Raw genomic sequence first — 20,566 nt, 5'->3', positions numbered from 1 at the left:
AGGATCAATTGATTATATTATTATATTATCAAAACATAGCTTCAATTTGCAAAATGGTATGACTTTCTGCTTTCTCTTAGTATGATAAATGTACACATTGCTGTCCATTATACAATTTTGAAACACTCTATATGAAGTGAAACAAAAGCATTTTTAATCATCACAAATGTATAATATTGACATCTATTTGAAAATGATATTGTTTCGATTTATTAAAATAAGTACTGTTCAATATAATTTGAAATAACCTTATAGGTTTCAATGTAATTCAAAATACTTTAAACAAGTTTTATATAAATAGTAATGTATCTTATAGATTACATAAATTACATAATTTATTGTAGAAAATACCTAATGAATCTTCAAATTGATTTTAAAAGTTTGACGCGTAAATAACGATCTTTCGTAACGATTTTAGTAACGAGTCATAAATAGACGAGATTCAATACACAAATTTAATTAATTATTATTATATATCTTGTTTGAAGAGTTATATTACAAAAATATATGATGGTTCTTAGCGAAGACTTTAAAATCATTCTCGTTGCATAATGACATTTTTCGAGTTCAATAAAAAGTGTAGTTAAGGAATGATAATATGCAATTGAAAAAGCATCTTCAACTAACGTTGGCAATAATCAAGCCTCATGTTGTTAAATCTCCCTTTGTTCTTCAAGTAAGGAAACTTAACCCAACTTTTGACCATAACCTGTCTCTAGACGTAATTTTTAAGTAGTAAGAAAGCTGTATTGAAACAAGGGTCAGTTTGATATAAAATCAGGATATTACAACTTAAGTATTGTTTAAATTTTCAGAAAATTCGAGATTTAATAATCGACAATAATTTCAAAATTGTCAGATCACGCAGAACAATAATTACACAAAAAGAAGCAGAACTATTTTATGCTGAACACAAGGAAAAATTTTTTTTTAATCGTCTCTTGACGTTTATGTGCAGTGGTCCATCTGACATTCACATCTTAGCTGATTATGATGCTATTGTCAAGTGGAGAAAACTAATGGGTCCCACAAAAGTTTATCAAGCACAATATATTGCACCAGACACAATTCGAGGAATGTTTGGTTTATCGGATACAAGAAATGCAACACATGGATCTGGTATGGTAACTTTTATATAAATTTCTGTAGAATTGTTTCTATGTCTAATCCAACATTATGTTTCTAGATTCAACAGAATCAGTAGAACGGGAAGTTGCAATATTTTTTAAAGACTTCGATGTTAGAAAATGGTACCAAAATGAAGAAAAATACTATAACTTAGGTCAACTTCATTTTGATCCAATAGCATTTCTACATACTATTGATATAAGTTCCACAAAATCTCCAACTGAACAAATTACATAATAAATAGTGCCAATCAAATTGTAATATCTTGTTGAATTTTTAAATGACGTGAACTTTATGTTCCTAGTATCTACAATGTAACTTATATATAATGTAATATAGTGTAATGTACTACATAAGATACATACTAAGGTATTCTCAAAACTGATCAAACTTCACCAGTATATTTTACTAATGATTCTAATGAAAAACTGTCACCTAAACATAGAACTGCAAATAGTTTCTTTATTTCATAGCATTTCAAAGTTTCTTGATAGAGGAAGCATTCAAACTAGGAAGGCAAACATCACTGTGTCCGATATAAAGAACAAATATTATCATTCTTATCACTAATTATCATACATATATAACTTTTTTATTAGTAGAATATTGGGGTAAAGAGTGATCACATAATTCAAGAATACTTTATACGTGTAAATTAAAATAATTGTTAAATATAATTAGTTGAATGTATATGAAGAAGAAAGAAAACTGATTAAGAGAAAATATTGAAACTACATTTATGACTAGAAAGATTTCCACTTCTAAACTAACTATGTTAGTATAGCCACTATATTAATAATATCATCTGGTAAATGTGCCTCCGTCGTATCAAAAAGTATGTATGAATATATTTACATATATCCATGTATATTCTTTCATGAGAAGTATTAAGCACATTTTTTTTTTATTCATTTATAGGTTTATATAAAAGTTTTATAGAATATTAAAACTAACGGATTTCTGAGTTTCAACTATATTTTAACGTTATTTAAATGTCATTTTAAATATAGACAGAAAAGGATTAAAATAATAATATAAATTACATATATTTCATAAACTCCTTGAAAACTGGAAATAAAACCATAAATCTTTCTATTACTTTTGATGATGAATTGAATAGTATATTTTTAATTCATTGTATGAGAATACTAAGTATGTTAACCAACTAGAGATTCTGTATTTCTTTATATTTTGAATGAATACATTAAAATGTTTTGCTTGTTGAAAGAGGTTACTAAAATTTGTCATATCCTGAATGTTTATATATAGAAAAAGAAGCCTCATTTACTTTGTATTGATAGTAAAGTTTTAGAATGACTTGTAATCGCGATTCTCATTTCCAAGCTATATTCTTTTGGAAATTTCCTTCTTGATTTATGTCTCAGTCTAACCATGATGATATTACAAAAATTTGGTAGTGCATGCATCCTCATAAAATGAGGGTGGTTGGGATGTGGCCATGTAACACATACCTTTCATCCTAAGGTGGGTCTCTATATGCAGCAACCTCCACTTGGTGAGACCTGGGTTCTCGATATTATTTGTAGTATGGAATTGCTAATTTCATCACCAGTAACATAGTGATAACATTATCAATTACATAACAAATAATATCAGCTAATTGGCTGTAATCTTCCTCGGTAACCAACCCTTTGACTGTAGAACAATTTTTGTTGGAAATTCTAAGAGGCGTTTAGTTTCAAATTAGGAATAAAAAATACTTCCTTCAGCACTGGATAATACATCCGCTTATATAGGAAGAAGCGAATTGTTTGTGTCGACTGATAAAATTGAAAACTGAATAATTTAATAATAGAATAAATCAAGCTTGAATGAATACTTGTTCCGAACCGTGATTGTAAGTAATATTTAAACAAATGCAAATACAAATTTGCGCGCGCTTTCACTTAGAACAATACATGGTGTGTCATTTAGCGACGAACTGGTCGAAGAATTTTAAAAGTTTCGGTCGGTAAATTGTTTCATCATCGGTAAAACGTCCAAGATACTTGCTAGATGGCAGTTCAGTTCAATGATAGTCTTCTTTGAATAAAATGTGGTCTGAGTACCAGCTCCCGTCAAATGACTTCCCACAAATCTATTCTATACCTCGTTTGTGACTGAAAGCCGGCAGTATGTATATACAGGTACTGACAAGTTACTCAGAAGCACATGCTACATACGTTTGTTGCTTCTGCTAATGCAGTGATTCTCAAACTGTAGTCCGTGACCTTTAAAGGCCATCAAGCTCTCAGAAAAAATTACATGTATCGTGTAATAAAATATTAAAATAAAATTCATTATCTTAGGAGTATTATCGTATGGTTTTAAATAAATTTCAGGGCAACCAACGTAACTCGACTACTTTATTCTTCATTTTTACTTTCGTGTATTGTTTTAGTAAACAACATATAAAAAGTTTGAGTTAAGAAACCATTTAAATTAGATAAGAATTGTTAAAATATAAATACATCTTTTCTTTAACAATTTTACTTTTTATTAATGGAATAAGAATTTAAGGAAATATATGTGAGTAGTACGATATAATCTAGGTGACTCTATCTCTATTATTAATTAGTCTTTTTTTCTTTCTTAATTTTTGCACGAATGTAGTGTTTTGATATATAGTTCTTCTTCGAGCCGTCTCTTAAGTTGCAAGTAGATTTATCATTCTATTCATATTTATTCTTTTAACTCTACTGTGAAGAAGTATTCGCGAAAAATTTTCTTTCATTGAGAAGGTCCCAAAGTAGGTGAAATTTGAGGAACACTGTGTTAATTAGTAGATAAGGTTGAGTGCGCAAGCGCAAAACGGAATTTACAACATGGCGGAACGCAGGAAAAGCAGGAAGCGCAAAGATGTAAGCATCGCATATGGCTGCAATTATTACGAAATTATTAAATCGTATATGTGTGTTGTTTTGTTTATTTGGTAACCGGAAGTATAACGCTCGTTTTTGTGTTAGGTTAATTTTATTTTATTTCTTTAAGACACGTGTCACTGTTAATAACTATTTCAACGGAGTCCATCGAATGACGTAGCAAACACATCACTTATACTATCTATTTAAAATTCTTGCATTGATCTTAATTATACAACTGATTTTATCATTGTAAATTGTTTACTTTCTTATTTATAAAAATTTAACAGCTGTGTCGAAGTATTTCCTGCATAAAGTCCCGTATTAGTTGCAATTATATTTCGTGTACACTTCAAGTCACCATCTGCATCGTCGAAATTTCTACTATTCTGAGTTCTTTCAACGCGGCAAATTTTACATAAACATTTGTATTACAATGCAAAATATGGAGTTAATTGACAGCCAATATCGCGGTCATAAGTTAAATAAGTGGAAATAGTATGTAAAACGTCATAAAAACGTCAAAAATAAAAGCTTTGTTTCCCACAACAGGAAGTGTCAAATATAGACAATGAAGTTATTCAAGACAACCCATCTAAAGACGAATATGTAGTGGCTAGATGGATTCGTAACAATGTACCATCGAAGAAAACAAAATTTTACAGGAGCCACAATGTTGAGTACTTCACTGGCACTCGTGCCGTGGATGCTCTGTTGGAAAACTCGCCATGGAGCAAAACTAAGTTTGAAACACGCGAACAGGTCACAGAATTCCTTGATTTGATGTTACAACATAAATTCTTTCATAGAGCAAAAAAAGTAGTGATTTCTGAAGAAGAGTTGTGTAAGATACGTGGAATAAAGAAAAAAGTTAAAGAGGTTAAAAAAGAAAAGAAACCTAATGAAAAAGAGAAGGATGAGTCGTCCAAAGAAAGTAAAGATGCAACAGGTGGAAAAGATACAGAAGACAAAAGTGAGGAGAAAAAGAAAAAACCAAAAGTAAGTTTAATAGGTTAAATAATTACAAATTTTCTTTGAGTGTTTATAAAATAATATAAGTGTTATGTAGAAAATGGAGTAGAATATGATTTAAGCGAGTCTTGGTTAATTCAGGTACGTTTGGAAATGCACATGGAACAGTATTTTGTTGACTGTAACGATGCTTATGTTTGGATATATGAGCCAATCCAAGTCTACTACTGGTTCTTTGGAACACTTGTAGTATTAGGTGCAATTGGTCTCTGTCTCTTTCCATTATGGCCATCAACAATCCGTCTTGGTGTATATTATATAAGTGTTGCAGCTGCTGGTTTACTCATATTCATTTTGGCATTAGCAATTATTAGATTAATTGTGTTCTGTCTTCTTTGGGTTCCAACACTCGGCAGATGTCACCTCTGGCTTTTCCCTAATTTGACAGCAGATGTTGGATTCTTCGCTTCGTTTTGGCCCCTTTATCAGGTTTATATCAATTTTTAATTGCTCACTGTTTATGTGGAACAAATTGTACATACATTTATTTTCAGTACGATTACTATGGTTCTACATCAGACTCTGATAAAAAACTTAATAAAAAGAAAAGAAAGAAGGAAAAAGATTTCGATTCTGACGAGGCAACATCGACTAATTCGTACGTCAAAAATCACAGTAACAAGTTTTCCATACTTTTTCTAATATGATTTTATTATAATCTCTATATATATTTGTTGCCTTTGTTTTTGCAGAGAAGACAAACTTAGTACAAAAGAATTACATACAGAATATACTCAAAATGAAGAAATTTCATCTACTGACGATAAAAAGCTTCCTTTGTCCGAGTCTGCAGACCGCGAAGAAGGTAGTGAAAGTTCAGAAAGTGAAAAGTCTAATACAGGTCGGGATTTTGTGATGCTTTAGAACAGGAACATTTGGCAATAAATAGATTTTCTTCATTTCGAATAACTACCGTGTCAATCAATGGTTAATTCTTGTCTATTCTGATAAAATATTATCTAGATTCGTACAGATAAGTTAAGCATTTATATGCTACTGTTAAACTCTTGAAACATGTACGATTTGTTTCGTGTAAAAATATGCAGGATTTTAATATCGCTCAATCATGACGGAAACGAGAAAGCGGTACATTAATTTAGCAAACTCTTGAAATTAAGCAAACTCTTTGCTTATTGCCAATACAAATATCTTTGCATTTCTTGCATTTAGAACGCTATAGTCAACTAAAAAAGATGGTATCTATATTTTACAGAAATGAAATCTTTGTAAACTGTGGTATAATGCTACCAACTTTGAGATTCCAGACGAACGTGTATTTTTATTTAACTGATTAATAATCAACGTTTACTTAGATATTTACACGATATTCATAAGAATTGTTTTGTGAAAACATAATTACGTTAATACAGGTGCCTGAGATTTTCCTGCATCAATTGCAAGCTGTTTTTAACGTTTTACATTGTATAATATTGTATTTCACCACAACTACTATGAAATTTCAGTAATATGGTTTTCTCAGGTTTCATAAATGTACAGAACTGGACAAATAGAATCTCCTTAAATAAGACTACAATTATTTCTACCAATTGTTATTTTGTCTACGAGTTTCTTTTTAGTAGGACTGAACTTGATATTTCACCGATCGAATACAACAAATTGTAATGTATATTTTTATGTAAACTTGTCAACGATAATAATTATCATTGTAATTATTATTTTTATATCGATATCATTATTACGCAATATTATTTTAATCTTTACAAGCACGTTAAATACTGAAAGACATTCGTATGATTTTTTACCATTTATCGAACGGTATGCATAAATATTTATAAAACTTGCAAATGTAGTTAAGAAGTTTATGACTGTAGGAAGTGCAGTACTGTTTAAGGTTATAAGTTACAATCAGACATATGATTATTTTCTATTAACACGGAGTTATAAGTATACATATAACAAGATTCGACTTAACTCGCTAATATTAAGCAAAATATTATTTTGTCGCATTCTATGGAACTTATTCTAAGTTCTTCCTTGCCTCCTGATTCGTGTTCATATAGGGCGTTGATTTGAAAACTTTTCAGCCAAATAACTCGAAATGTACGGAAGATATAAAAAAAAAGTGTAAAACATATTTTTAAGAATTCCGAAGGAGAAAAAGAGCGACAGTATCAGTTTTTTTTTATTTTGTTTGGAAGGTCAGTTAGATGTCAACTTTGTTTGTTTGTTTGTTTGTTTGTTTTTTTTTTATTTTTTTATTTTTTTTTTAAATGGGATATAAAATGATAAAAAAAACGAACCCTTTGACCTACGATTGACTGTAGGATCGTGAATGGCATAATGAGGTGTAAAATTCCTTGCGCCTTTTCATACGACGTGTCTGGCTCGTGTTTTTCATGTTCGACTCAAATTCTGAATAACTCTTCACAAGGTCACCTTAAGGTCAATATATTATACATGTTTGAGTTCGTCTTTTCATCTATCTTCTATATTATAAGAATGAAGCCCTGACTGATTACAATCAACGTCCAGACTAAACCCTTGAACCTAGAAAGCTGACATTTTGCACAGAGATTTCCTTTATGATGTATACAAGAAATAAGAAAGGATATTTCGAAATTCAACCCCTAAAGGAATAAAAAGGGGTTGCAGCGTTAGTATTCCACGCGGGTGAAACCGCGGACCACAGCTAGTCAGCTATAAGAAATACAGTAATGAAAATACCTTATCCCGTTAAAAAAAAAAAATAAAGTTGACCTCCAAGTGACCCTCCGTACGCCACCCAAATAAAAAACTGATACTGTCCTCCTCGAAATCCTTGAAAATGTGTTTTACACTTTTTTAATATCTTCCGTACTTTTCGAGTTATCGGCGGGAATGTTTTCAAATGAACAGCCTTATATTAATCGAGTATTCGACGCTGATAGAAATCCTGTATTCCTATTTTGTCTTCACCTTTACTTGGTATAATCTTTTCGGTACTATCGGTAATTTTAATCGACATTTTGAAATAATTCATAACGGCCGATTGACGTCAGAGATCATAGCGAATGCACGAGATCATTGACGTCTCGACCACTGGGATTACTTCGTGAACCAGTATCGAAAAGCTTAGACAAACATTTTTCAAAGCTTTTGTTCCTCTATTTTATAAAAAAAATAAAGCTTGGAAATATTTGGCTTATGTATCCGAAATATGGTTTTAGTATTTGAGTTTGAGCATTTATTGTTATTTATTGTATGTATTTCTTTTTGTATTTTTAGAACATTTATATTATAATTATATTTACATTGACTTACTATTTTATTCTACGCTATTATTACGATACATGCGCATTATGTTAACATCTGACTACTATTTTTAGTCTTCTTCCATAACCGCAAAAGACGATACGATGGTTTTATTAGCTTTGTCACCAGTCAACCGCAATGCTTGCGCTTCGTTATTTGAGATTTCAATACTCCCTTTCAGATGAAAATTATTTCTTTCTTTCTGGTTTAATCAAACTTTATTAGCATATTCGTAAAATAAAATGATAGAATCGTTAGCATTCCAAATGGAAGTCCTTGCAATCTTTTTCATATTTATTGCTGTTCTCTTCTTGTGTAAAGAAAAACACGCAGAGTTCAAATTCAAAAGTATAATGTTAATTAATTAAATAATAATCAGTTAATATATATATATATAGAAATTTTCAAAGAATCTATTTAAAAAAAAAATTAAGTATTTAATTCTACTCTAGGAAAGAAGATTCATCAGATATTTTCTTTTATTGAGGTGGACCAGGGGACACAGGAGTTTAAGAAACACTGTTGTCAAAATTTAAACCTGGATGACGAAGAAAAATTACATTATCATTATTACGCCAGTCACTGACACGGTCGTGAACTTTACTATTATTGTGTCGAAATGTTTTCAGTTCGTGCGTTTGATTAGCGGACGTAGAGATAATCATCTTGGCGGAAGAAATTAGAGTTTATTGTTCAGAATATGAAATTTCACCTCTCCTAACGTCAATGACAAGCAGATGTGTCTCAATCCTAAAAGATTCCAAAAGTTAAGATAGAAATTATTTCTCGGTGACTACTGGATATTGGGAAGTCCCCGAGTGGGAACCTGGAAGGAATTCCACATTGTTGCTAAACTTACATTGAACAAGTATTTCTCCAGATTTTTTTTTTTAATCGTACCGACCAGTTATATATGTATAGTAGATTTCAACATCTCAACTTAGTGTTCGAGGTCACATTCTCGACCCACAACACGACTTCTACTCGAAGATGGGCAAAATTTTATTGAAATAATCAATAACGAATCAAATGTACCATATAGCAATTTATTTGGGAGGTTTATTTAACGGATTTTAAAAAATAGAAAGATTTTAAAATTGACGATAAAATTTATCGAAGTTAACGATGCATCTAAGGATACTGTTATGAGGTAATGACAATGAGTCAAAGCGTGTCCCATTTGTGCTAGAGGATCGATATATTTTATATTTCCTTATATTTTATCTTTTCTCGCATTTTTATTTTTTATTTTTTTTTTTTTCGTTAATTGTATATTTATATTGTATCCTCCTTCGCGTTTTTTTTTCCTTTCGCGCAAACGGTACTATAAAGGGTGGTCCACGCAGAGTCATATCTTTTCCCTGATTGTATTTAGAAAAACGGGTTAATGGACAAACGTGAATAGTTCGAAGAGAGTTACATTATCAGGATAATTCATTTTAATAGCAATGTATGTTTTTATGATATAAGTCGATTCTTTGGATCACTTTGCGCGTACAACTATAAAATAAATCACCAGAACTTCACTATTTTAGCAAAGGTATCATTTTAAAAATTTGTCTTAAGCTTTACGCCATCTTCAAATTTCAGTCAATTCCTGATTGTTCTTTTAACTACACCCATTTTTCCCTCGTAAAAATAAAATACGTAATTAATAGTGAACATGGAGAAGTCCCGTAATAGTTTAATCAGAAATATTTTATGCGAAAGTTTAGTTTAATGAATATTGCTTCGTAATTTCTTGATTATTTTTTGTCGGAAACATCATCGTGCCCTAATACGGCACAAGATTTAGGGGAAAGATTTGGGGTCTATGGACCCCAAGTATTAGTCGCGTCACTGAGGACTCGCTGAATATTAGAACAGGAAAACCATAAAGGTTTCGTGTTATTCATTCGCAAACCGTGATCTTGATTTCGGCGAGTTCAAACACCTGTGTGTAATAAAAAATTGTCTTTACAACTATTTTACTGCGTTCATTCGCAAGCTTCCCATGGCGACGACTAATACTATCGTTGATCCTGTTCTTTAAACGTTGTTCAGGAAACTTGTTTGTATTTATCGTTTTGCCGCTGAGTTAATTGCGTTACATCATATACTTCTTTTGGAATGTCGCCGAACCGGCACTAGGTTTTCCTATTACGAGGGAGCATTCTGCGAGGATCCAGAGTTTTATTCGACGCTTCTGCCGTGTTTCCGAAATAATTATCCACGAAAGTTTCTCGAAATGAAAATTACTTGGCCATGAACACAATTAGTGATTTCGGAGTCATTAGATCTTTTCTAAAGTTCGTTACATTTTCCTAATAAATTAGGCTACGAAACTTTGGATACAGTAGTGCAGTGAGAGGGTGGTAAGGGATAATTAACCTCACTCCAGTTAAAGAATTTGTTGTTATTCTAGTTTTTAAAAGGAAACAAAATTTCTTACACTCGATCAAAGTATTAACCGAAGGCGATTAAGGAGCTATTCAAATGACAAAGAATCAATATCACTTTTCGTTTAAAAAATTTAGTGGGGCCTTCTTTTTCCACCTTTGAAAGGTTTCGTAAAGCTTGACTTATGACAATGATTTGGAGAATTCAATGTGGGTGTAATATATACGTTATGTTAGCTTTGCTCGTCTAACAAGCATAGAGAGAATAGTTCTCGAGGATTTAAAGTTGAAAATTGATCTAGGCAAGGATATTGAACGACCATTCCGTTTCCTGGCTGTAATGCTAATGAGCATTTATCTTGGTGCTTTTTGTCAAGACCCGTAAGTTTACCGTTAAAGCTGTTTAAGCGTTACGTTTGTAGCGTGTCTTTCCCACGAACGGTATATTAAAAAATTTCATTGCTCGCGTGGAGCTTCGACTGGCTAATCAAGTTACAGATGCGCAAGTAGGCGAAAAAAAGGCATGAATTTTAAGAACCTCTAACCGTTTCACTGATTCGAAAGGTTTGGGAACTCGATAATTGAGAAAACTTTGGAAATATTGTGTTCAATAAACTCGAAGACTCTTTTGAATAATTTTGTTTAAAGTTAACAAGGATTTTTAATTTTTTTAATTTTGAATAGATTATTATCCCGGTGTGTATGTATATGCTTGGCTCTATTGTACTAATAATTAAATCTTCATAGGTATTTGTATATTTATATTGTATCCTTTCGCGCATTATTTAATATTTTCTTTTCATTATTTGCATATTTATATATGCACGACCCTATTGTATTAATAATTTAAATATTCATAGGAATTTGTATACTTATATTGTATATATTTTCGTGTTTTTTTTTGTTTTTTTGTTTTTTTTTTTTTTGTTAATATTATATTTATATTGTGTCCTCCTTCGCGTTTTTTTATATTTTCTTTTCGGCACACATTATATTGTTTACATTCGTTTGCTTCAATTTCTACCTTTCACAAAATGTGCTCTTGAAACCGGAGGTCCATATTTTATGTTAAGAATAGTTTATCAAAATATCACGAAATTTCGTATCGTGACTTTTATGTACACAGCGTTGACGTCATTTAATTATCGAGGAAGTGGGGAGTGGGATATGGTCTCAACTGGGGTTTAAAATTGAAAAAAAAAGGTGATAATGAGGAAAATAGATTTTCTTGTCTAACGTAGTTACATTGAGGGAATACATTTCTCGATGTAATAGAATAAAATCTTAAATCAAAAAATTGTAAAAAGTACTTTAAAAATTGTACTACCAAGAAAGTTCTTGCAACACCATCAGCTTTCCCATTTCCAAGTAGACACTTGACGCCGATCTGACGTTTCCATTAAATGAAATTCAATTAATTGCACGCGCAAACAAGCCACTTAGTTAAACACGAACTTTTCGCCAAGGATGGAACACAAGCAGACATGGCGTGTATTTTTCAGCGAAGGCGGCGCAGGCGATTCGTTGGCTTGGCTGGTCGCGGAGCGAAGGGCCGCGTCACGAAGGCAAAGTTAACGGCCCATAATTCATAGCCGACATATAATAAATATCGTTACTCCATCGTGAGCGCACGCAGACGCGCGCGTCGCGGTTTCACACGCACGTACTCCTTTCGTGCGGTACGTGCGCAAGGATGTAAACGTTTCACGACTCCGTACAGACTTTCCCTGATATTACGTGGTGAGCTTTCGTCCTTGGTGGAGGTAATAAAAGTTCGCCTCTAACAATGCGCTCGCTTGCGCAGAATAAAATAATAGTTGCCCTTTTTGGAACGCTACATCAACCCCTTTGCGCCGTAAATACACCGATAATATTTCCAATCTAGAGGAGGATCGCGAAAAGTTCGTTAGGTTTTTCTTCCAACTTTTTACTAATTTCAACATTTGTTTAATGGATATTTTAACAGTAAAACTACGAAAGGTTAATACTTGTCTAATCAAAATACTGGAATATATTACAGATGAAAGGGTGGGAGGGCCAAATGAATTTATGAATGTAATTAATTCAAAGGGATTGTTAATAATTGAATAATTTTTTAAGGAAATTAAAAATGCGACAGGTAACATGATTGGTTTGGTAGGTTTAGTGTTAATTCGATTATTAAATATTTAGTAATTGGTGGAAACTTGAATGATTATTAATAAATTCCAGTGATGAATCTACATAGAAGAGTTTAAGAAAGGGTTGATACTATTTTCTTTTGTAACCAGAATTGAACAAAAGTTATCGCGAAATATTAGGGGAACCAGAAAGTAATATCGTTTCTGCGAATGTTTAACGTATACCAATTGATTTTATCGATCAGGTATTAAAAATTTGTACGCTAGATAGCAAAGGTTGTTGATGCCGAGTATGATTACATAATTTATTAAAAATAAGAACTTGTTATAAATTTATTTGTTTCAATTTAATGTAAAAAAAAAAACGACATTACTTTCTGGCCTCCTTAATAATTTGAAGTTTCGACGTTTTCAGCGTTACTAAGAATTTAGATAATGCCTTCCTTAAAGTCCTTAAGGAAGAAACTTTGTGGTAACATCACTAATCTCTTATTGACTATCGTATGAAATTTGCAAGATGTAGACTATGATAAAATTAATTCGCGTCACTCGATGAGATATTTAAGTAAGGTGTTTTCCATAGGAGGCTTTATAGAATTTTGTTGTTTAATATAACACTAATGGTATGAAATATACCCGATCTCCTTATTTTGAATTAAGGTATACATGATTACAATTAAAGGTGAAAGATGATGTCACTTAAGTATCGACCATGTTGTTATAACCTATTGTTATTAATAATACAAAATCCTAAAGCTTTCCTCATAAAGCTCTGTATCAAGCCCTCTGGTTTAACGTAGTCGATAATTTTCGAATGCATTCGAACATTAGGAGTGGATCTCGTATAGACTGCGAATAAGTTTGCAAATTCCATTCGCGCGCAACCGTTGAAACGGAATAAAAAAAAAAAATGAAGCACGGGGAGGAACCCAAAATAAGAGGTATAAAAAATATCCTGCACGGCTGACCACCGCGGTTTGCGGTTACAATGTGCAACGAAAAAAGAATTCTTCGTTTCGTCCTTCTCTCACCTTTCTTGCACGGAGTTTTTCGTTTCTCCTACCTGTGCCGCCGTCCTCTTCTACCTTCTCGGTTCGTGGGACTTCCAACGTGTGTACACAGCCGGATTTATATTCAAATGAATCGCCGTGGAAGGGTCGACTTATCAACGTATCAAACCCGACGAAGCGAAGGATAGACGAAGGGTGAGTCGCGAAAGAATGTTTGCTTCTTGATCGATCACAGGTATCGCTCGAGAGAATAGTTATTAATTATCTCGGGGCCGCTTGTTCCACGATAATTAATTCTTTCGTATGGAACACATGGTCACGCGGGGTCTATAATAAAATCCGTGAGGGACAATGTGACCGATCGTTGGTCGTTTGTCGTTTGGATGCTGATAGGGTATTCGAATCTTTGGCAGGGAAATACTCCAAATACTCGAGGGTATATTGAACTTTGGAAATTATTCTAAATCAGAAATTCGGAGTTTTGAAAATCCTTGAGGATATTGATTGTCCCTAAAAAATGTTAAGTGAATTGTGAGAAGTTGGAAAGAATCTATCTCAAATACATCTTTAATCCCTAAGGTTTCTAAAATTATTTTTCTTACAAGGATACCTCTGTGATTTTACCTATTTTCACCTTATCAAGTTGTATCCTTTCTCGCGTTTTTTTATATTTTCTTTTCGATAAACGTATATTTATATTGTATTCTTCCTCGCGTTTTTTTCTTCTTTTCTGTTCGGGATTTATTTTATTGCTTACATTCGTTTGCTTCAATTACTACCTTGTACATAATGGTATATTTAACTTACATAATAATACTAATTTACACAACTCCTTGAGCTCCTTGAATCGATTCATCCTCAGAATCTTTTTTAAATCACAATCTAATTTAATTTCAAGTTATTTGCACAAAGTTTGAATGACATTATTTCGAAGTAAAATAATAGCAGAAAAGATAATATAATTTTTAATATTGTCGTATAAAGGGAAGTTTTGATGATAATTTCTAAAATACACACACATACATATTTGATATTTATATTTTATATGTATGTAGTATGTACACGTAATATATAAAATATATTTAAAATATACATTTACATAGTGTAAGTAATGTTTGTATCGAAGGGCGTACCCTGTATAAAATGACATATCACGTACAAAATGATATGTCCCGAGCGCTCGTATTATGCGAGTTGTGTACACGAAAATGATGATTACTGTTTTTAAATATTACGCAGCGGGTAATGATCGTTTCACGAGCAGGGACCAAAAGTTTTTCAAGGGCGCAATTATCGACAGAACGATTTCCTTCGTTCACGCCGGTACATGACTTTATTTAGCTTTAGTTTGTCGAAACCGGTTGCAAGCGACTTCTCTCTTACTGCAACACCGAGAGTTCGGTACTCCGCATCATTTAGGGTTCCTCGGGTGGAGGAAGGAATTTCGCGCTCACCACGCTCTCCACGGCTCCCAACGCTTCAGAATAATCCTCGGTACAGAAAGTCTCGAACAATTAAATTTCACGTTCTTAAATTGAAGAAGTAATTATTATAGGGTTTTTCAAGGAATTTCACATAATTAAATAATGTTAGAATTGAACAGTTACCTATTCATAAGTAGTTATCCAATTCCAATTCGGTCAAACAATTCATTTATTTTGACTCTTAGACTATAATTTCGACCATTACAATTGTTAAATTAACATCGAAGTCGTACATGAAATTCGTATGTCGACAACTGGCGTATTCATGACTCGTTTTCTGAGAAATTAATTAATCTAAAATGTACTATTTTGATAAAAAAGTAAAAAACTAATATATTACGATCTATCTTCATACTACAACGTAGACAGAATTAACACCTAAAATGTTCTATCATCACTCTGGTAATTGTCAAAAAAGAAATATCTATAATTACCCTATTCACCTCATCTCAAGAATAAAAACAGCAAATCAGTCTTCAAAACGAGATAATGACCAATCACATGCCAATGAGCTGCTTCGAATGTTGCGTCACTTTGTTTACGAATGTTTGAAAGCTTAATGATTCGGAGATTGATCTCGAGGTGGTAAGAAATTCGGTCAGGGCCGTGATACGACTCGATCTTCCGCTTTTTGCCGTTAAAGAGTCACGTCATAATTAACTGTTTTTTTTTTTTCTTGCACGGTCGGGCTTGTAATTTACATTCCATCGTTGGTCGACGTACCAGGATGAAAGCGGTTCACCGTACTTTGCATTAGATTCGAGCGTGGGCAGCTTGCGTCATTAAGCGTAGTAACTTACAGTACAAGAATGACTTTGGCTTTGGCGGAGAAAGTGACCGGGTGTGGCCATTGCGAGACATTGTACTTTGTACGCATTTGCCTACACGAGCTTCGGGGAAGGATTTTCGCTGTTCGGCCTTTGGCAACGTCCATTGTTCCCTGAATTTTTTCTTCGATCGACTCTTTAATACGTTTCACGGTAGTAAAAGTACATATTTGCGAACGTCAGCCCGCAAGGCAAGGTACAATGCGGGACAAAATAGACCATCTAACGTTTTGTTTATATTTAGACTCGTACGTACGAATGTGTATATATTTCGTGCACCTTGTTCATCGAACGTTTCATTTTATGTAAACATACTGAAAATCGCGTTTGCCGTGAACCGTGTTTCGCGAAGGTTGTGGAAACCTGAAATGTAAAGTGAAGCTAAAATGCGCGAGACAAAATGATAGCGCACTAAATGTAAAATGTGACATTATTTTGTGACATTGTTTTGTAAACAGTTTGCACATGGCATCGTTTCTTAATTTTTACTTTTCTACCGTTCGAAAATGCTTTCCTCACTCTGAAACATCTTTAGATAAATAGATTCAAACATTCAGAAAGATACGAATGTGTTATAGTTGAAGTTGTTTCTAAAAATAGCTATGTCACAGCTGTTTATTTCTGAAAGTATTCATTTTTTAAGTGCACCTATTTCAAAAAGCACAAGTGCTGCAATTGAAGTCATTTCTGAAAGAATCAATATCAAAGTTGAAATCTTTTTTAATAGAAGTATTGACGATTCTCTGAAGGTAGAAATGTTGCGGTTGAAGGTATTTCCAAAAGTTTTAATTGGAACTTATCGAGAAACTTGTATAATTATGCCAACCGTTACCACTATTGATTTGCACGATTTGAATTTACATGTAATAAGTTTTAGGCGCACTTAAATTAATGAACAAAGCAGATAATATATATCAAAGTTGAAATCTTTTTTAATAGAAGTATTGAAAATTCTCTGAAGGTAGAAATGTTGCGGTTGAAGGTATTTCCAAAAGTTTTAATTGGAACTTATCGAGAAACTTGTATAATTATGCCAACCCTTACCACTATTGATTTGCACGATTTGAATTTACATGTAATAAGTTTTAGGTGCACTTAAATTAATCAACAAAGCAGATAACATATTAGTTGGAAGAAGTTGGATACTTAAATGCAAGTGTCCTCTGTATTTGAAATGAGACTGCAGTATACAGGTAAGAACCGTATACAGACATCTTTTTACGAGTATTGCCTTGAATTTATCGTCATTCCTTCTTCTACTTCACTGATCTTTGTTTCAGATAACGAGCCCATCCACACCGAAGAAAAAAGGAGAAATACTGTCTTCGTAAGCACACCGCGAAATTTCGTCCTGAATTCGGTAGGTTTAATATTTATGTCTTCTCCTCCAGCCTGTTTGTCGGTAACATTGTTACGGGACATGGGGATGTACACAACACATTGCGTTGGTACGCGTGGACCGTCGGAGAGCTTCAACGGGAATGAAAAAAAAATTTATTCATTGTATATACCGTACATAAGCTGCACAGGGACGCAATAAGAGCTTCAACTGAATAAAATCGAGCCAACTTGTTTCATTTCAAATTACCGTTCAATATACAGTCAGCGTAAGAAGTATTCGTACAGCAACCAATTTAAAATAAATGGTTCCTGTACGAATACTTATTACACCGACTGTATATTTATACGCGTCCCTTCGAATGTTTTTTAAACTTATCGTTTCAAGTGCATCTTATTACATAATTGTACGATAATTTAGAAAAATGGTTGCTCTAAAAATTGTTTAAATAGTGATATCAAATTTTTATCTACATAGTATGTAGGATTTAAAATGATTTTAAAGATTATTATTGGGGTAGTAAATTACTTTACTTGGTCAATCATTATTACTTGATTCATTTTCGTGATGAAAATTAATAATGGAGGTACAAATCATTTACATAGAATATTATTAAATAAATGAATTAAGTTATATCAATAAAGATATTAAAATTATAAATAATTTTAATAGGAGAATAATAGATGTATACAGAATATTATTAAATAAGTAAATTATACGTTGGTCTTATCAGCTAAGTTAGCTATTGATATTTTATAAAATGTGCCTATTTAGGAAATGTAGCTTCGTTCTTCTGGTATGTGAAGTTCAGGACGTATTTTCAGAAAAATCAAAATATTACATAATAGAAAATTATATTATAAGAAAAGGAATTCCCAGGGTGTAAAACGACCCATCGACGCAATGACAACCTACCGCTAAGGCCATTAAACTTCTGTGTGACTTCAAGTACGAATCAAAAATATAAATCGGGGAACACATCGGTATGCATTTAAATTTTATGCCTGCCATTCGACGGGCTTGGTCGGCGGAAACACTGTTACGGGAAGAGCCAGAAACGTAAGGCATGTTCGTTGTACTCGGTATTGAGGAAGCTGAGCCCCCGAACTGAACGTGCAAACGGTTTGTCCGGTTTTCGAGGCAAGGAGTTCATCGAACCTTGGTTGCAAGGGATCGATCGCGTACGGCTACCGAACGTGTCGTATGTGCGCAAACGATCATTGATCTGTGACGCGGGACCGCCTACACGTTATCTAGTTTGAACGCTAGAGCGTCGAATAAGACGCGCCTGCCTCGGATCTGGAATGAAAACCCTCTCTGTTATCACTTTCACCGGCGAGTATAATTTTACAGCCGATTTCTGGGCCAAGGTACATAATTCATACCTGTCGCGTTAATCATACGGGATGAATGGTCGCGCTGCATTCCTAAACGTTCAATCCCGCTTCCGTATAGCGAAATTCAATTGAGCCTTCGCTGCGCGATGAAACGCGTTGAAGGTGCGCCATTTTACATGACTCAAAATCGTGGAAAAATAATTGAAAATGTTCGTATTATTTGTTCATGTTGTTTAACGTTTATCTATGAGCAAAGGTATCATCTATTCCTAGAATGGCATTAATTACAGTGACGAAAATATAATATTCTAGTTTGATTACGAGAGCACTGTTTTGACTAAAAAATTATAAGAAGAAAGTGATAATAATGTCTTTGAGGAGAGCTGTCGAACGAACCTTTTTGAGAAAGACACGCTCGTCTTAATTATAACTAAATTTGTCAAGAATTATAATCCAAATAAAACAGTTTTACGATACAATAAAAATGTTTCTAGGACTTTGCAGTACACCATGTGTTCGTTGATGTTGTTGAACAGGAATAAAAATGTAGAGTTTCATTTTTCAGGAATGATTCCTCATATGAAAAGAAATTGAAAAGTCCTGTATCATTCTGCAATCTGAACCTTCGTTGCCTAGATATAAGCAAGCGAAGTTCACTGATGTACGCGCCATTTATATTCTCAGTCAGCTGATTGAGCGCACTCATACGCGAGAAACACGTGACCATAACGTTCACACCCGCACAAATTTTAACTTCTTATATTTCCATAATAAAGCCTTCAATCGCCAAATGGAAAAGGACTGTTTATTTAAATTAGGGCGAAGAATTGATCTTGAAACGATGCTACGCTTATATATTGTAAATTTTATATATTGGGCTAATAATAATATATAATTTCTGGCAAAGAAACAAACATATAATATTTCATGTAATTTCATTCTAGGTGGTATCTTTCGCTTGGCATCTAACATACAAGAACTGAAAACATACAAGATCTAATAAATTGTATCGATTTCGACACTTTTATTCATGAAACAGTCAAAGTTCTGATTTCCTTCGTTAAACGAATTGTTTTAGTTTTATCAAATATTATCTCTTGCCTTATCAAAATCAAAATTGTCCATGTTGGATCAGAATTCGAGTTATGGGAATGGTAGTGTAAAGGAAACAAAAACTTGGTTCGAATGGAATTATTGAGATGGTCATTGTCCACGTTTAAATTTCTTAGTTTATAGTCTTTTGTTGTCGGTGTTTCGCGAACTTCTCCACCTACAGAAAACAATTCCGCAAAAATGTTACCGATGTCTCGTTGCTGAAAAGTCCAAAGAAGCTTGTTAAACGTTTCTTCAATCGATCCTCATCCTAAGGTTTCAGGTTCTTTTCTCCCTTTTTCCTCGTTTTCGCAGCCGAGGCGAACCTCGGGCCATTGTTAAAACTTTTTCGATGTTATTACACGTACGATATGTAAATGCGTCGCCGGGTCCGGTCTTCGACGTCGGAGGACCAGCTCCTCTCTTTTTCTTTCTTTCATTCCGATCCTACTCTCTATTTCTCTTTTATTTCACTCTGTTCCTTCTCTCATCCTGCCAGGGGCGGATCGGATTGACGCCTCGACGAAACGGTCCTGTCTGGAGTTAATTGCAAATTAATTGGAATTCATAGGAATTGTCGTTGCTTAATTGATCGAAGTGATTTATCTATCACGGGCTAAATTTTATTCGAATGAATCATAACAGATGAGCGGAACATGTAACAATTTATTCCTGGTGTTTATTAGATTGAACAGTTCAATTCTTA

The 20,566-nt window shown here is 33.2% G+C and overlaps 2 protein-coding genes across 2 annotated transcripts; both read left to right on the top strand.

Annotated features, from left to right (window-relative positions):
- The first annotated feature begins 350 nt into the window (after nucleotides 1-350).
- On the top strand, nucleotides 351-1,864 carry LOC128891816 (nucleoside diphosphate kinase 6-like). The gene is made up of 3 exons (XM_054151639.1): nucleotides 351-676; nucleotides 816-1,119; nucleotides 1,187-1,864. Exons 1-3 carry the CDS (start codon nucleotides 599-601, stop codon nucleotides 1,363-1,365), a joined length of 561 nt encoding a protein of 186 aa, XP_054007614.1. The 5' UTR covers nucleotides 351-598; the 3' UTR covers nucleotides 1,366-1,864.
- A 2,066-nt stretch (nucleotides 1,865-3,930) lies between these two features.
- On the top strand, nucleotides 3,931-6,892 carry LOC128891814 (translocation protein SEC62). Its single transcript, XM_054151635.1, has 5 exons — nucleotides 3,931-3,989; nucleotides 4,542-4,988; nucleotides 5,103-5,450; nucleotides 5,516-5,619; nucleotides 5,714-6,892. The coding sequence occupies exons 1-5, from the start codon at nucleotides 3,954-3,956 to the stop codon at nucleotides 5,883-5,885; spliced, it is 1,107 nt and encodes a 368-aa protein (XP_054007610.1). The 5' UTR covers nucleotides 3,931-3,953; the 3' UTR covers nucleotides 5,886-6,892.
- Nucleotides 6,893-20,566: the final 13,674 nt, after the last annotated feature.

Source organism: Hylaeus anthracinus, unplaced genomic scaffold, assembly GCF_026225885.1.
Source record: "Hylaeus anthracinus isolate JK02 unplaced genomic scaffold, UHH_iyHylAnth1.0_haploid 12002, whole genome shotgun sequence".
Lineage (NCBI taxonomy): Eukaryota > Metazoa > Arthropoda > Insecta > Hymenoptera > Colletidae > Hylaeus > Hylaeus anthracinus.
Note: the sequence above shows the minus strand (reverse complement) of the source record. Positions and strands in the feature narration are given on the sequence as shown.

What these genes read in the sequence shown, in the direction of transcription:
- LOC128891814 (XM_054151635.1), top strand. Translation starts at nt 3,954, where the DNA reads ATGGCGGAACGCAGGAAAAGCAGGAAGCGCAAAGAT. An exon ending in AAAGCAGGAAGCGCAAAGAT is followed by an intron (nt 3,990 to 4,541) that starts GTAAGCATCGCA and finishes TTCCCACAACAG; the next exon opens with GAAGTGTCAAATATAGACAA. An exon ending in CGTTTTGGCCCCTTTATCAG is followed by an intron (nt 5,451 to 5,515) that starts GTTTATATCAAT and finishes ATTTATTTTCAG; the next exon opens with TACGATTACTATGGTTCTAC.
- LOC128891816 (XM_054151639.1), top strand. Translation starts at nt 599, where the DNA reads ATGCAATTGAAAAAGCATCTTCAACTAACGTTGGCAATAATCAAGCCT. An exon ending in AATCTCCCTTTGTTCTTCAA is followed by an intron (nt 677 to 815) that starts GTAAGGAAACTT and finishes TTAAATTTTCAG; the next exon opens with AAAATTCGAGATTTAATAAT. An exon ending in AAATGCAACACATGGATCTG is followed by an intron (nt 1,120 to 1,186) that starts GTATGGTAACTT and finishes TTATGTTTCTAG; the next exon opens with ATTCAACAGAATCAGTAGAA.